General features: G+C 38.2%; 1 protein-coding gene across 2 annotated transcripts in view; it reads left to right on the forward strand.

The window, feature by feature from the left end:
• The window catches only part of LOC123532336 (uncharacterized), a 316,884-nt gene that overhangs the window by 185,753 nt on the left and 112,146 nt on the right, over positions 1-18,985 (forward strand). For both annotated transcript variants that reach the window (XM_053517493.1, XM_045313748.2), the window contains exon 11: positions 15,574-15,708. In XM_053517493.1, coding sequence (XP_053373468.1) covers positions 15,574-15,708 — 135 coding nt within the window. The remainder of the gene's footprint in view (positions 1-15,573; positions 15,709-18,985) is intronic.

Below are 18,985 nucleotides of genomic sequence, written 5' to 3' on the forward strand. Positions count from 1 at the left end.
ATACTCTATACCCATTGTTTTCAAATTTAATCAGCACAACAGACCGCAGAATTAACACAATGGGTATAGTATATCCAGATGTGTATATGTTGAAGATTTCAAGGTGATTCTTTTGTAGTACAAAATATATTCAAGCATATGTTTGTTGCATTCTCATATCTCGTCAATGTATGTTAAACCTAACCCTCAACCTTGAGTCAGTATATTGTTTGTGCGAAGCTGGTTCCATTCGGATGATTTTTCATGAAATTATGGCCCTTTATTAATTTTTTCTTTATAATTATGTTATATATATATTTTTGAAAAACGGGACTTATTATGGGAACGCCCCTGGTGGGCGGGCGGGCGGCGTCCACAGACTTTGTCCGGAGCATATCTTCTACATGCATGGAGGGATTTTGATGAAACTTGGCACAGTTGTTCACCATCATGAGACCGAGTGTCGTGCGGAAGAACCAGGTCCCTAGGTCTAAGGTCAAGGACACAGAGGTAAAAAGTCAAATTCAAGAATGACTTTGTCCGGAGCATATCTTCTTCATGCATGGAGGGATTTTGATGAAAGTTGGCACAATTGTTTATCATCATTAGACGGAGTGTCATGCGCAAGAACCAGGTCCCTAGGTCTAAGGTCAAGGTCACACTTAGAGGTCAAAGGATACAAGAATGAAAACCTTGTTCGGAGCATTTCTTCTTCATGCATTGAGGGATTTTGATATAACTTGCAATGTTCACCACCACAAGACGGAGTGTCATACGCAAGAACCAGGTCCCTAGGTCTAAGGTCAAGGACACACTTAGAGGCAAAAGGTCAGATACAATAATGACTTTTTCCAAAGCATTTCTTCTTCATGCATGGAGGGATTTTGATGTAACTTGACACAATTATACACCATCATGAGATGAAGTGTCATGCGCAGTTCCCTTCTTTAGAATTACTTCCCTTTGTTGTTACTATAAATAGCTTATATTGTAACTTTTTCATTACTAGTCGTATGGAAAAATCAAGACCACTTTTCTGTAGTACAACATGCATGCTACATCCAATTATGAGGTGTATTATGACCAATCTCTACCTTGTAAAGATTTTTGTGTGGACAATTTTTTTAAATTTTTTTTTTTTTTTTTTTTTAGCTCACCTGAGCACGAAGTCGTGCTCAAGGTGAGCTTTTGTGATCGCCCTGTGTGTGTCAGCATCAACAATTTGACTGTTAACACTCTAGAGGTCACAATTTTGGCCTAATCTTAATGGAACTTGGTCAGAATGTTACCCTCAATAAAATCTTGGATGAGTTGAATGATTGCCTTGATGAAATCTAGATAGAATTTGAATATGGGTCATCTGGGGTCAAAAAGTAGGTCACTAGGTAAAATCAAAGAAAATCCTATTGTATGTGATAGAGGCTGTATTTTTCAACTGGTCATCTGGGGTAAAAAACTAGGTCACCAGGTCAAATCAAAGGAAAAGCTTGTTAACATTCTGGAGGTCACAATTTTGGCGCAATCTTAATGAAACTTGGTCAGAATGTTAATCTTGATGATCTTTAGGTCAGTAGGCCAGGTGAGCGATACAGGGCCTTCATGGCCCTCTTGTTTAAGATTTACTTCTCTATGAATAACTTATATTGTAACTTTTTGTACCTCCCGAACAACAAAGTTGTAAGGGGGGGTATACTGGTTTCAGGTTGTGTCTGTCTGTCCGTCCGTAGACAAAATCTTGTGCGCACCATCTCTCCTCATCCCCTTGACACAGTTTAATGAAACTTCACACAAGTGATCAGTAACAACAGTAGTTGTGCATAGGGCATGTTAGGTTCTTTCAGAAAAATGTTTTGCAGAGTTACGGGACTTTGTTTTTTGTTACTATTCTATATACATAGACACAGTCTTGTGCGCACCATCTCTCCTCATCCCCTTGACACAATTTAATGAAATCTCACACAAGTGATCAGTAACAACAGTAGTTGTGCATGGGGCATGTTAGGTTCTTTCAAAAAAAAAAAAAAAAAAAAATTTGCAGAGTTATGGGACTTTGTTTTTCGTTAACATACTATGTACATATAGTTTACATATGCAATCTTGTGCGTGCCTAATCTTCTGAACCCTTGCACACAATTTAATGAAACTTCACACAAGTGATCAGTACCAACCCTAGTTGTGCATTGTGCATGTTACGTTTTTTTAGATAAATATTCTGCAGAGTTATGGGACTTTGTTTCTTGTTAACATACTATGTACATACAGTCTGCATATGCAATCTTGTGCACGCCTAATCTTCCGAACCCTTGCACACAATTTAATGAAACTTCACACATGTGATCAGTACCAACCCTAGTTGTGCATGGTGCATGTTACGTTCTTTTAGATAAATATTCTGCATAGTTATGGGACTTTTTTTTTTGTTACTATACTGTATACATACAGTCTATATACATACAGTCCACATAATTATGCAGTCTTGTGTGCGTCAGATTGCAATGTACTGTGTCAGTGCATGCGGGGGGTGGGTACATTCATCACCTCTAGTTATAGCTCTAGTTTATAATTGACCGTAGGGAAAAAAACAAGACCACTTTTCTGTGGTACAAGATAGATGTTACTTTTAAATTTTAGTATTATTTAATATGTATTTTAACGTATCTCTACCTGGTAAGGAGTTTTTTTATGGACTTAGAAAAACAAAAGACTTACAATGATTACTAAACAACCACAAAATTAAAATTCCATTTGCAAATACAGGTGCTAGAGTAAAGAAATTTGCTGTGACGGGCGTATATTGTGACATTCTGGCACTCTTGTTGATTATTCATTTTTGTTACTCTTAAATTTCCTTTTCACACCAGACATTTTTAATTTTGTCATTTCCACCATCAAGTTGCTCTCCATAATAACTGCATTGGCAGTAATAGTAATCACAGTCTAACCTCTACCGTAGTTTCCCAAAGTGTCTGGAAAGTATTAAATATCAGTTATTTTCATTTTCTCAAGACATTTCACAAAAAGTAATTATTTTGAAACGAATAAGGACACATTAATCATCATCCACCTACCCGTCTTGAAAGTGAAAAAAAAAATTTGACGATCATCGGTAATTATTCTGTTGATAAACTAAGTAATTGTCATTGTTTTCATCATCAGTTAACATCCTCTCAAAGACCTAAAAGAAGTGTGTCAGTATCATGACATCTGAAGTGGCGATCAAAGCGGTATTGTTGCACAAGATTGTCATGGCATTACATCATATTACAGTTTTCGCGCCATGTGACACATCGCTGTCTGATCATACCGCCTCGATTCTTTAATTTGATGAGAAGCAGAAATCAATAAAAAAAGTTTCTTCCTTAATTTGTTATTAAAAGCGAATGTGCTATATAGCGTATACTGAACTGACAAGTAAATGTCTCAAAATATAATAATGGAAATCCTACCTCTGTGACCTATTTGCCCTCAAGGAATTTACATTATCGTTTGAGAAGAATATTTTCTCAAAAAACAAATGTACAAAGATTCATTTAAAACTTACTAAAAAAACGCCACAACATCATTTTGTTTTATTATAAAACCGCATTTCTATTTACGTCCACGAGGTCACGTAACCTATTCTGCCGCACTAACAGAAAACTTTTTACCAAACAAAAAAAAAATCGTTCTACACAATGTAATTAAAGTACTGCCGCTTTTTCATTATTTAAGATGTTTTTATTCTGTTTTTTTTTGTTCTTTCTGGTCAAAAGTTTGAATTTTATGCCCATAGTATGTATCACTTATTTTCTCTTAGAAAGAAATAACTAATTAAGATTGCGCTGTTTGAAATTTAACAAATGATTATATGAAAATTCAACCGTTTTTATACAAATTTGCTTACATATCCGTCGAAATTTTATTGAAATCTTAATAGAAATTCAAATTGTACTATTTCTCAAGCAGTGTTGAAAAATTGAAGCGATAATGTTAAAAAATGAATGCACTATGCGCGTTTATTGTGTACGTGTCAATAAACAAAAGTAACGGTGATGTAAATTAGATATTACAATCATAGGTCGCACGTGCTCTCAAAATGGAAAATTACCAGCATGACATTTTGATATCTTTACGATTCGCGGATAAATTCCAGTCAATCAAAGTAGCAACTGAACCATCTCAAAGTTTGTTGACATTTTTGAGATGTAATTTCAGAATTTCATTAAAGCTACGACGTAAAAACCACTCACCTGATCGGTCGAGTATACAGCGAGGTCCACTCGTCCTATCCAGACTTTAATGCGAGTGGAATTTTACACCCCTGAAGAATGCTTGGGCCTGGGATCATGAAAGTTGATAGGGAGGTGATAGGGAGGTTGGTCATAACAAGCAGATGACCCCTATTGATTTTTAGATCAGTAGGTCAAAGGTCAAGGTCACAGTGACCCAGAACAGTTGAACGGTTTCCGGATGATAACTCAAGAATGCTTGGGCCTATGATCATGAAAGTTAATAAAAAGGTTGTTCATAACAAGCAGATGACCCCTATTGACTTTAAGGTCAGTAGGTCAAAGGTCAATGTCACAATGACCAAGAACAGTTAAATAGTTTCCGGATGATAACTTAAGAACGCTTGGGCCTAGGATCATAAAAGTTGACATGGAGGTTAATCATGACTAGCAGATGACCGCTATTAATTTTGAGGTCAGTAGGTGAAAGGTCAATGTTACAATGACCCAGAAGAGTTAAATGGTTTCCAGATGGTAACTCCAGAACGCTTGGGCCTAGGATCATGAAAATTGATAGGGAGGATGGTCATGACCAGCAGATGACCCCTGATTTTGAGGTCAGTAGGATTAAGGTCAAGGTCACATTGACCTGGAACAGTTAAACCATTTCTGGACTATAACTTGAGAACGCTTGGGCCTAGGGTCACGAAAACTTAATAGAAAGGTTGATTATGCCCAGCATATGACCCTTTTTATACGCCCGTTTGAAAAACGGGACGTATTATGGGAACGCCCCTGGCGGGCGGGATGGCGGGCGGGCGGGCGGCGTCCACAGACTTTGTCCGGAGCATATCTTCTACATGCATGAAAGGATTTTGATGAAACTTGGCACAGTTGTTCACCATCATGAGACGGAGTGTCATGCGCAAAAACCAGGTCCCTAGGTCTAAGGTCAAGGTCACACTTAGAGGTCAAAGGTCAAATTCAAGAATGACTTTGTCCGGAGCATATCTTCTTCATGCATAGAGGGATTTTGATGAAAGTCAGCACAATTGTTCATCATCATGAGACGGAGTGTCATGCGCAAGAACCAGGTCCCTAGGTCTAAGGTCAAGGTCACACTTAGAGGTCAAAGGATACAAGAATGAAAACTTTGTCCGGAGCATATTTTCTTCATGCATAGAGGGATTTTGATATAACTTGACACAAATGTTCACCACCATGAGGCGGAGTGTCATGCGCAAGAACAAGGTCCCTAGGTCTAAGGTCAAGGTCACACTTAGAGGTCAAAGGATACAAGAATGAAAACCTTGTCCGGAGCATTTCTTCTTCATGCATAGAGGGATTTTGATATAACTTTGCAGAAATGTTCACCACCACGAGGCGGAGTGTCATGCGCAAGAACCAGGTCCCTAGGTCAAAGGTCAAGGTCACACTTAGAGACCAAAGGTCAGATACAAGAATGACTTTGACCGAAGCATTTCTTCTTCATGCATGGAGGGATTTTGATGTAACTTGGCACAATTATACACCATCATGAGACGAAGTGTCATGCGCTGTTCCCTTCTTTAGAATTACTTCCCTTTGTTGTTACTATAAATAGCTTATATTGTAACTTTTTCATTACTAGTCGTAGAGAAAAATCGAGACCACTTTTCTGTAGTACAACATGCATGCTACATCCAATTATGAGATTTATTTTGACCAATCTCTACCTGGTAAAGATTTTTGTGTGGACTTACAATTTTTTTTTTTGATTTTTTTTTTTTTTTGTTTTTTTTTTTTAAGATTATCTTCCCTTAGTTGTTACTATAAATAACTTATATTGTAACTTTTTTAGCCCATCATCATCAGATGGTGGGCTATTAAAATCACTCTGTGTCCGTGGTCCGTCCGTCCGTCATTCCGTCCGTCCGTTAACAATTTCTCGTTATTGCATCTCCTCAGAAACTACAGGGGGGATTTTGACCAAACTTTGTCAGAATGATGTATTGGTACCCTAGTTGTGTCCCCCTGAAGATCAGACTGGTTCAACAATTTATGAGTGAGTTATGGCCCTTTGTTTATTTCTATGTTTTACATAGATTTATATAGGGAAAAACTTTGAAAACCTTCTTATCCAAAACCACAGAGCCTAGGGCTTTGATATTTGGTTTGAAGCATCATCTAGTTGTCCTCTACCAAGATGATTCAAATTATTTCTCTGGGGTCAAATATGGCCCCGCCCTGGGGGTCACATAGTTTATAATGACTTATATAGGGAAAAACTTTGAATAACCCCTTGTCCAAAACCACAGGGCCTAGGTCTTTGATATTTTGTATGTGACATCATCTAGTGGTCTTCAACTAAGAAACTTCATATTATACCCCTAGGGTCAAATATGGCCCCGCCCTGGGGGTCATATGGTTTACATAGACTTACATAAGGAAAAACTTTGAAAATCTTCTTGTCCAAACCACAAAGCCTAAGGCTTTGATACTTGTAAAGTAGCATTATCTAGTGGTTCTCTACCACGTTTGTTCAAATTATCGCCCTAGGGTCAAAAATGGCCCCGCCCCGGGGGTCACATGGTTCATATAGACTTATATAGGGAAAAGCTTTTAAAATGTTCATGTCAATAACTACAACATTCAAATTTGGACCACATGTATATTTTTGAGTGGCAAGATGAACCTTGACATGAGTTGACCTTGATTTTGACCTAGTGACCTACTTTCACATTTCTGTAGCTACAGCCTTCAAATTTGGACCACATGTATATTTTTGAGTGGCAAGATGAACCTTGACATGAGTTGACCTTGATTTTGACCTAGTGACCTACTTTCACATTTCTGTAGCTACAGCCTTCAAATTTGGACCACATGCATAGTTTTGTGCACCGGAAAAAACTTTGACCTTGATTTTGACCTAGTGACCTACTTTCACATTTTTGAAGGTACAGGCGTCAAATTTGGACCATATGCATAGTTCCGTGTTTCAAAATGAAATTTGACCTTGATTTTGACCCAGTGACCTAGTTTCTCATTTCTCAAGCTACAGCCTTCAAATTTGGACCACATGCATGGTTTTGTGTACCAAAATGAACTTTGACCTTTACATTGACCTAGTGACCTACTTTCACATTTTTAAGGTACAGGCTTCATATTTGGACCACATGCATAGTTTTGTATTCCGAAATAAAATTTGACCATGATTTTGACCTAGTGACCTACTTTTACATTTCTCAAGCTACAGCCTTCAAAGTTGGACCACTTGCATAGTTTTGTGTACCGAAATGAACTTTGACCTTTACATTGACCTAGTGACCTACTTTCACATTTTTAAGGTACAGGCTTCAAATTTGGACCACATGCATAGTTTTGTATGCCGAAATAAAATTTGACCATGATTTCGACCTAGTGACCTACTTTTACATTTCTCAAGCTACAGCCTTTAAATTTGGACCACATGCATAGTTTTGTTTACCGAAATAAAATTTGACCATGATTTTGACCTAGTGACCTACTTTTACATTTCTCAAGCTACAGCCTTCAAAGTTGGACCACTTGCATAGTTTTGTGTACCAAAATGAACTTTGACCTTTACATTGACCTAGTGACCTACTTTCACATTTTTAAGGTACAGGCTTCATATTTGGACCACATGCATAGTTTTGTATTCCGAAATAAAATTTGACCATGATTTTGACCTAGTGACCTACTTTTACATTTCTCAAGCTACAGCCTTCAAAGTTGGACCACTTGCATAGTTTTGTGTACCGAAATGAACTTTGACCTTTACATTGACCTAGTGACCTACTTTCACATTTTTAAGGTACAGGCTTCATATTTGGACCACATGCATAGTTTTGTATTCCGAAATAAAATTTGACCTTGATTTTGACCTAGAGAGCTACTTTTACATTTCTCAAGCTATAGCCTTCAAATTTGGACCACATGCATAGTTTTGTGAACCGAAATGAACTTTGACCTTTACATTGACCTAGTGACCTACTTTCACATTTTTGAAGGTACAGGCTTCATATTCGGACCTTGTGCATAGTTTTGTATTCCGAAATAGAATTTGACCTTGATTTTGACCTAGTGACCTACTTTTACATTTCTCAAGCTACAGCCTTCAAATTTTGACCACTTGCATAGTTTTGTGTACCGAAATGAACTTTGACCTTAAGATTGACCTAGTGACCTACTTTCACATTTCTGTAGCTGCAGGCTTCAAATTTAGACCACATGCATAGGATTGTGTACCGAAACAAACTTGGACCTTGACATTGACCTCGTGACCTACTTTCACATTTCTCAAGCTACAGCTTTCGAATTTGGACCACATGCACAGTGTTGTGTACAGAAATGAAATTTGACCTTGAGCTAGTCAGTAAGTCTTGAAATTTGGAACACTCAAAAATGGCACATTGGTGGGCGCCAAGATCACTCTGTGATCTCTTGTTATAATTGACCGTAGGGAAAAAACAAGACCACTTTTTTGTGGTACAACATAGATGTTACTTTCAAATTTTAGATCTATTTTAAGGTATCTCTACCTGGTAAGGAGTTTTTTTTGTGGACTTAGAAAAACAAATGACTTACAATGATTACTAAACAACCACAAAATTAGAATTCCATTTGCAAATACAGGTGCTAGAGTAAAGAAATTTGCTGTGACGGGCGTATATTGTGACATTCTGGCACTCTTGTTGATTTTGAGGTCAATAGGTCAAAGGTCAAGGTCACATTGGCCCATAGCAGGAGAACTTTTGTGTACAGTGATCAAATAATTTCTGTTCCATGTGCAATTACTGAATGCATCAAGGGGGGCATTTCGTGTTGTACAAGCTCTTGTTAATTTTTAGCTCACCTGAGCTAAAGGCTCATAATGAGCTATTGTGACCGCTCATTGTCCGTCGTGCATCGTGCGTCCATCAACATTTTCTAAAAAAATCTTCTTGAAAACCACTGGGCAGAATTACACCAAACGTCACAGGAATGATCCTTGGGTGGCCCCCTTTCAAAATTGTTCAAAGAATTGAATTCCATGCAGAACTCTGGTTGCCATGGCAACTGAAAGGAAAAACTAAATTATCCCTCTAGGGTCAAATGTGGCCCCGCCCCGGGGGTCCCAAGTTTAAAAATCTTATTGTCTGAAACCACAACACTTAGACCTTTGATATTTGGTTTGTAGCATTGTCTTATGGTTCTAAACCAAAATTTTTCAAATTGTACCCCTGGGGTGAAAAGAGGCCCTGCCCTTTGGGGTCCAAAGTTTTATATAGACTTATATAGGATAAAAACTTTAAACATCTTCTTGTCTGAAACCATATGACCTATGCTTTTGATATTTGGTATGATGCATTGTCTAGTAGTCCTTTACCAAACAAGTTATACCTCTGGGGTTAAAAGAGGCCCTACCCTAGGGTTACTTAGTTACTATGTGAGTTATATATGAAAAAATATTTAAAAAATCATTTGATCCTATTTCCAAGACTGTTCAGTAATAATTACCTGATGACCCAAAGTAATATGATGTCACTGTGACCTTGACCTACTGACCTACTTTCTTGTTTTTAAAGATACAGCCTTGAAATTTTGATGACATACACAGTTTTGCAAACCAGTCGTAAAACTGAATATCATTGACCATGAATGTAACCTACTGACTTTCTTAATATTTTATCATCAGTTTGATCTTTGAAACATGTAGCTCATATTATTCAGGTGAGCGATCCAGGGTCATCCTGACCCTCTTGTTTAGCTTACCTGTCACATAGTGACAGTGTGAGCTTTTTTGATCGCCCTTCTTCCGTCGGTCCGTCCGTCCACAATTTCCTTGTGAACACGATAAAGACCGCATTTTTTATTGTGTGCCCCACCCCACCCACCCATGAGTGGTGGGGGCATATAGATTTGCTCTTGTCCATTTGTTCGTCCTTCCGAGAATGTTGTGTCGCGCCTAGCTCCAAAAGTATTTGATGTAGAGTCACAAAACTTTACAGGAATGTTGGTCAGGATGTGTAGTTGTGCACCTGGGGTTTCGCGTCCAGATTCATTCAGTCGGGTAGGAGTTATGGCCCCTGACTTAGTAAAGAATTGGTCAATAGCTCGACTATACGAAGTATAAGGAGAACTATCCTACTCGACCCGGCATCGGCGTCTTTCCGCATCCCCACCTTGGTTAAAGTTTTTTTACACTTTCTCTTTTTAGCTCACCAGAGCCAAAGGCTCAGGGTGAGCTATTAGGATCACTCACCGTCCGGCGTCCGTCATCCGTTGTCCGTCGTCTGTTGTCCGTTGTCCGTAAACTTTTACTTCAAATGAAATATCCTCATAAACCGCTAGGCAAATTTCATCCAAACTTCACAGGAATGTTCCTTGGGTGAAGCTCTACAAGAATTGTTCAAAGAATTGAATTCCATGCAGAACTCTGGTTGCCATGGCAACCGAAAGGAAAAACTTTAAAAATCTTCTTCTCAAAAACCAGAAGCCCTAGAGCTTAGATATTTGGTTTGAAGCATTGCCTAGTGGACCTCTACCAAATTGTTACAAATCATGACCCCGTGGTTAAAATTGACCCCACCCCAGGGGTCACTTGATTTTACATAGAAAAATCTTAAAAAATCTTCTTCTCAAAAACCAGAAGCCCTAGACCTTAGAAAATCTTCAAAAAAGTTCTAAAAATAAACCAGAAGGCATTGAGCTTAGATATTTCGCATATAGCATTGCTTAGTGGACCTCTACAAAATTTGTTCAAATCATGACCCCCGGGGTCAATGACCCCGCCCCAGGGGTCACTTGATTTTACATAGGAAAATCTTAAAAAATCTTCTTCTCAAAAAGCAAAAGCCCTAGAGCTTAGATATTTGACATGTAGCATTGCCTAGTGGTCCTCTACTAAAGTTGTTCAAATCATGACCCTGGGGTCAAAATTGACCCTGCCCTAGGGGTCACTTGATTTTACATATGAAAATCTTCAAAAATTTTCTTAAAATAAACCAGAAGGCCTAGAGCTTAGATATTTCACATGTTGCATTGCCTAGTTAGTGGACCTCTACAACATTTGTTCAAATCATGACCCCACCCCAGGGGTCACTTGATTTTACATAGGAAAATCTTCAAAAAAGTTCTAAAAATAAACCAGAAGGCATTGAGCTTAGATATTTCGCATATAGCATTGCTTAGTGGACCTCTACAAAATTTGTTCAAATCATGACCCCCGGGGTCAATGACCCCGCCCCAGGGGTCACTTGATTTTACATAGGAAAATCTTAAAAAATCTTCTTCTCAAAAAGCAGAAGCCCTAGAGCTTAGATATTTGACATGTAGCATTGCCTAGTGGTCCTCTACTAAAGTTGTTCAAATCATGACCCCGGGGTCAAAATTGACCCTGCCCTAGGGGTCACTTGATTTTACATATGAAAATCTTCAAAAATTTTCTTAAAATAAACCAGAAGGCCTAGAGCTTAGATATTTCACATGTTGCATTGCCTAGTTAGTGGACCTCTACAACATTTGTTCAAATCATGACCCCACCCCAGGGGTCACTTGATTTTACATAGGAAAATCTTCAAAAATTTTCTAAAAATAAACCAGAAGGCCTAGATCTTAGATATTTGACCTGTAGCATTGCCTAGTAGACTTCTACAAAATTTCTTCAAATCATGACCCCCGGGTTCAAATTGGCCCCGCCCCATGGGGTTACTTGATTGTACATAGAAAAATCTTCAATTTTTTCTAAAAATAAACCAGAAGGCCTAGAGCTTAGATATTTGACATGTAGCATTGCCTAGTGGACCTCTACATTATTTGTTCAATCTTGACCCCCCAGGGTCAAATTGACCCAGCCCCAGCGGTTACTTGATTGTACATAGGGAAATCTTCATAAATTTGCTTAAAATAATCCAGAAGGCCTAGATCTTAGATATTCGATATGTAACATTGCCTAGTAGACTTCTACAAACTTTCTTCAAATCATGACCCCCGGGGTAAAATTGGCCCTGCCCCAGGGGTTACTTGATTGTACATTGGAAAATTTTCCAAAAAATTTCTAAAAATCATCAGTTTGACATTTGAAACATGTAGCTCATATTACTCTGGTGAGCGATCCAGGGTCATCATGACCCTCTTGTTTCAACTTATTTCTGTAATTACTTGATGGATTTGATTCAAACTTGAAATAGTTATTCCTCATCATCATCAACATCATCTGGCAGAAGGGCCATAACTCTGGCACCAATATTTTATGATTTATCCCCCCTTTTCACTTAGATTTTCAGGTTAAAGTTTTGATGCACTTTCACTCTATCTCTGTTATTACTGAATGGATTTAATTCAAACTTAAAATAGTTGTTCAACATCATAAGATGCATTACGCTGGCACCAATTTTTCATGAGTTATTCCCCCTTTTTACTTAGAATTTCAGGTTAAAGTTTTGATGCACTTCCACTCTATCACTGTTATTACTGAATGGATTTGATTCAGACTTTAAATAATTGTTCAACATCATCAGCCACATCATATGACACAAGGTGCATAACTCTGGCACAAATGACTCATGAATAATGCCCCATTTTACTTAGAATTTAAGGTTAAGTTTGAAGTATTTTCACTATATTTCAATTATTATAAAGTGCATTTGATTCAAACTTGAAGTTTGTTTGTTTGTTTGTTTGTTTTTGGTTTAACGCCTTTTTTCAACAGTATTTCAGTCATGTAACGGTGGGCAGTTAACCTAACCAGTGTTCCTGGATTCTGTACCAGTACAAACCTGTTCTCCGCAAGTAACTGCCAACTTCCCCACATGAATCAGAGGTGGAGGACTAATGATTCAGACACAATGTCGTTTATCAAATAGTCACGGAGAACATACGCCCCGCCCGAGGATCGAACTCACGACCCCGCGATCCGTAGACTGACGCTCTACCTACTGAGCTAGATGTTCCACATAATCACCCACATCATATGACACAAAATGCATAACTCTTGCACCAATATTTAATGAATTATGCCGCCTTTTTGCATAGAATATACTTATATAGTGTTTTGATACACTTTATCTTTACCTCTCTTATTACTTAATATTTTTGACACTGACTCAGGCTATTGTGCAATATCTTCAACCACAATTGAAGTGATTAATCACACCAGAGACCGCTCCAGTTTCCTCAGATGTGCCCAGTTTCACTATCCAGCATCGAAATAGTCAAGTGCGCTGTGTTCTGTGACAGCTCTTGTTTTAATGTTGTGTCGCGCGTAACTCCATAAGTATTTGCTGTAGAGTTACCAAAGTTTCCAGGAATGTTGATCAGCATGTGCAGTTGTGCACCTGGGGTTTCGCGTCCAGATAATTACTATTTTTCGTCGGGCTCCACCCCCTATTTCCAAAGTTATGACCCCTGAAATAGTCAAAAATGCACATTTTCACTCAGTGACATGCCTAGCTCAAAAAGTGTTTGATGTAAATTCACGAAACCTTGCATGAGTCTTTATCATGATGTGATCTTGCACACTTGGCATTTGTGAAATTTTAGCACTAATTACAGAGTTACGGCCCTTGAAATAGCCAAAATAGTGGATTTTTTGTTTGTGATGCTCATAGTTCAAAAATTATATATGGCCTAGAATAATGAATCCTTTATATAAAATACCAATACCAATTTTATGTCATAAAATATTTCGGTATTGGTATTTGTATAAATATAAAATGTTTGTTGAGGCTATACCCCCTTTAGACTGCAAACATTTGAATTATTTCTCATTTGTGACAAACTCTATGACCTACAGACACATTCTAGTTGTTTATGAATTACCTCCCTATAATATGATAAAATATTTCATTATATTTGTACCCCCCGACAACAAAGTTGTAAGGGGGGGTATACTGGTTTCAGGTTGTCTGTCTGTCTGTCTGTCCGTCTGTCTGTCTGTCCGTCTGGTCGTCTGTCCGTCTGTCCGTAGACGCAGTCTTGTGCGCACCATATCTCCTTATCCCCTTGACAGAATTTAATGAAACTTCACACAAGTGATCAGTACCAACAGTAGTTGTGCATGGGACATGTTAGGTTCTTTCAGAAAAAAAATTGGCAGAGTTATGGGACTTTGTTTTTTTTGTTACTATACAATATACATAGACACAATCTTGTGCGCATCATCTCTCCTCATCCCCTTCACACAATTTAATGAAACTTCACACAAGTTATCAGTAACAACAGTAGTTGTGCATGGGGCATGTTAGGTTCTTTCAAAAAAAAAATTTGCAGAGTTATGGGACATTGTTACTATACTATATACATTGACACAATCTTGTGCGCACCATCTCTCCTCATCCCCTTGACACAATTTAATGAAACTTCACACAAGTGATCAGTAACAACAGTAGTTGTGCATGGGGCATGTTAGGTTCTTTCAGTGACAAAAATTGCAGAGTTATGGGACTTTGTTTCTTGTTAACATACTATGTACATACAGTCTTCATATGCAATCTTGTGCGTGCCTAATCTACCAAACCCTTGCACACAATTTAATGAAACTTCACACGAATGATCAGTACCAACCCTAGTTGTGCATGGTGCATGTTACATTCTTTTAGATAAATATTCTGCATAGTTATGGGACTTTGTATTTTGTTACTATACTGTATACATACAGTCTATATACATACAGTCCACATAATTATGCAGTATTGAGTGTGTCAGATTGCAATGTACTGTGTCAGTGCATGCGGGGGGTACATTCATCACCTTTAGTGATAGCTCTAGTTTTATTCATTTTTCCTTATCAAATTAGAAATAAAATCACATTCTAACACGATCCGATTCATTTTCCTATTAAACAAAGAAGGCTGAAAACAGTAAATTATTATACAACAATTCACTGTTCTGACATCATAATTATTACGTCATAGCGTCAAACAGCATTATTAGCAGCGCGCTTGAAAAGAAACCAATTGAAAACGGGCAAATATTTAATGAATGCTGTCAAGGATGTACTTTAAAGTTCTTGGTAACTTGTTAGAATCAAAATAATATATCTCATTTAGTGATTTGCTCTTGAATAAAATTATTGTTTGTCGTTTAGATGCGTATTATTATATTACTCAGGCTGCGCCCTCGTGTTATAATTCCTTCGCATCTGAACTCCAAACAATGATTTATTCAGCAACAAATCACTAAATGAGATATATTATTTCTTAATTAAATCTTTAAATACAGGTATTAGCATTTGAAAACATTCTTCAGACATTTTCAAACTTTATAACGTCTTCATGATTTATGTTATTCATAGTTAATGATTTATAAACAATGTTAGCATGTTGCCTTATTAGCTAGAAGAAGATGTAATTTTGACATGTATTTGTGAAAAACACCCCCACATAATAAGAATTCAACTCTTCAGGTAAGAGTACACAGAAAAAGACCGTGGAGACTTCAAAGGCAGTGGAGGTTGACAAGCCTGAAGAACTAAAGCAGGAAGGTGTTGAATGTTTACTATACAAGGAGCTTCCAAACTACTCACATGAACCTCTGCTAGGTAAAACACTTTTTATGCCCCCGAAGGGAGGCATATAGTTTTTGAACCGTCTGTCGGTCTGTCAGTCTGTCGGTCTGTCCGCATTTTTCGTGTCCGGTCCATATCTTTGTTATCGATGGATGGATTTTCAAATAAATGTGTACCACAGTAAGACGACTTGTCGTGCGCAAGACCCAGGTCCGTAGCTCAAAGGTCAAGGTCACACTTAGACATTGAGATGGGCCATAACTATTCATTTAAAGTGCCATCGGGGGCATGTGTCATCCTATGGAGACAGCTCTTGTTTGGTCCTTCTGTGGCCATTGTGAGCTATTGTGATCATGCCGTGTCCATCCTGCATGCATGTGTATGTGCATCCTTCCATTGTCAACAATTCCTTTAAATAACCTCTCCTCTAAATACACTGAATGGATTTTGATGAAACTTTACACAAATGTTCTCTGGGTTGCCCTCTTTCAAAGTTGTTCAAATGATTCTAGTTCATTGAACATACGGATCACAATGGTTAAAAATAGGTTTTCAGGTATCTAACTTTAAAAGTCTCTGAGGCCAAAAAAAAAAAAGTGTTTCTCCTGGCATGGCCAAAAAAAGTAGGGTCGGTAGGTCAGTAATTCTTTTTAGCGCACCTGAGCAATGCTCAGGTGAGTTACTGTGATCGCTCAATGTCCAGTGTCTGTCTGTCATCTGTCTGTCAACATTTAGCTTGTGTATGCGATAGAGGCTGTATATTTCAATTGATCTTCATGAAATTTAGTCAGAATGATTGCCTTGACGAAATCTAGGTCAAGTTCGAAAATGGGTCATCTGGGGTCAAAAACTAGGTCACTAGGTCAAATCAAAGAAAAACCTTGTGTATGCAGTTGGGACTGCATTTTACACTGGATCTTCATGAAATTTGGTCAGAGTGTTTGTCTGGACAAAATCTATGACAAGATTAAATATGGGTCATCGTGGGTCAAAAACTAGGTCACCAAGTCAAATCAGAGAAAAACATTGTGTACGCAAATAGCAGGGTTTTTTCTAGGTAATTTGAGAACATAGCCTATACCCCCAAAATTGAGATTTTTGACGCGTGAATGTTTTGAATTGGGAAATATTTAGTCCCAAAGGATATAGTAAAGATGTGTTTAAGCACTTTCTCATACACTTGTTTCACATTGGACAACCTCTTTTAACATACTTCCATTACAAAATTGTCCATAATTTGGTCAACGTTTGTGCAATTTTGACCAAATTTTTTTCAGAATGTAGATTGGGAATTTTTGCACTCATTTTGGGAAAAATATTTACTTTTTATACGCCCGTTTGAAAAACGGGACGTATTATGGGAGGGTGGGCGGCGTCCACAGACTTTGTCCAGAGCATATCTTCTACATGCATGAAGGGATTTTGATGAAACTTGGCACAGTTGTTCACCATCATGAGACGGAGTGTCGTGCGCAAAAACCAGGTCCCTAGGTCTAAGGTCAAAGGTCACACTTAGAGGTCAAAGGTCAAATTCAAGAATGACTTTGTCCGGAGCATATCTTCTTCATGCATGGAGGGATTTTGATGAAAGTTGGCACAATTGTTCATCATCATGAGACGGAGTGTAATGCGCAAGAACCAGGTCCCTAGGTCTAAGGTCAAGGTCACACTTAGAGGTCAAAGGATACAAGAAAGAAAACTTTGTCCGGAGCATATCTTCTTCATGCTTGGAGGGATTTTGATATAACTTGGCACAAATGTTCACCATTACGAGGCGGAGTGTCATGCGCAAGAACCAGGTCCCTAGGTCTAAGGTCAAGGTCACACTTAGAGGTCAAAGGATACAAGAATGAAAACCTTGTCCGGAGAATTTCTTCTTCATGCATAGAGGGATTTTGATATAACTTTGCAGAAATGTTCACCACCACGAGGCGGAGTGTCCTGCGCAAGAACAAGGTCCCTAGGTCAAAGGTCAAGGTCACACTTAGAGGCCAAAGGTCAGATACAAGAATGACTTTTTCCGAAGCATTTCTTCTTCATGCATAGAGGGATTTTGATGTAACTTGGCACAATTATACACCATCATGAGAGAAAGTGTCATGCACAGTTCCTTTCTTTAGAATTACTTCCCTTTGTTGTTACTATAAATAGCTTATATTGTAACTTCTTCATTACTAGTCGTAGAGAAAAATCGAGACCACTTTTCTGTAGTACAACATGCATGCTACAGCCAATTTTGAGGTGTATTTTGACCAATCTCTATCTGGTGAAGACTTTTGTGTGGACTTACATTTTTTTTTTGGATTTTTTTTTTTTTTATGCCCCCGAAAGCAGGCATATAGTTTTTGAACCGTCTGTCTGTCTGTCTGTCAGTCTGTCCGCATTTTTCGTGTCCGGTCCATATCTTTGTCATTGATGGATGGATTTTCAAATAACTTGGCATGAATCTGTACCACAGTAAGACAACGTGTCGTGTGCAAGACCCAGGTCCGTAGCTCAAAGGTCAAGGTCACACTTAGACATTAAAGGATAGTGCATTGATGGGCGTATCCGGTCCATATCTTTGTCATCGATGGATGGATTTTCAAATAACTTGGCATGAATGTGTACCACAGTAAGACGACGTGTCGCGCGCAAGACCCAGGTCTGTAGCTCAAAGGTCAAGGTCACACTTAGACGTTAAAGGTCATTTTTCATGATAGTGCATTGATGGGCGTGTCCGGTCCATATTTTTGTCATTCATGCATGGATTTTAAAATAACTACGCATGAATGTGTGACACAGTAAGACGACGTGTTGCGCGCAAGACCCAGCTCCGTAAGTCAAAGGTCCTAAACTCTAACATCGGCCATAACTATTCATTTAAAGTGCCATCGGGGGCATGTGTCATCCTATGGAGACAGCTCTTGTTTTTTTTAAGATTAACTTCCCTTTGTTGTTACTATAAATATCTTATATTGTAACTTTTTTATAATTGACCCAATGGGAAAAACCAAGACCACTTTTCTGTGGTACAACATAGATGTTACTTTCAAATTTTAGGTGTATTTTAGGGTCTCTCTACCTGGTAAGGAATTTTTTTTGTGGACTTAGGAAAACAAAAGGCTTACAATGATTACTAAACAACCACAAAATTAAAATTCATTTGCAATACAGCAGCTAGAGTAAAGAAATTTGCTGTGACGGGCATATATTGTGACATTCTGGCACTCTTGTTGGCATTGGGAATATAGCTGAATAACGGCTATAAGAAACGGCCGAAAAAAAACCCTGAATAGGGGCTGCATTTTACACTGGATATTCTTAAACT

Source organism: Mercenaria mercenaria, chromosome 11 (genome assembly GCF_021730395.1).
Source record: "Mercenaria mercenaria strain notata chromosome 11, MADL_Memer_1, whole genome shotgun sequence".
Classification (NCBI taxonomy): Eukaryota; Metazoa; Mollusca; class Bivalvia; order Venerida; family Veneridae; genus Mercenaria; species Mercenaria mercenaria.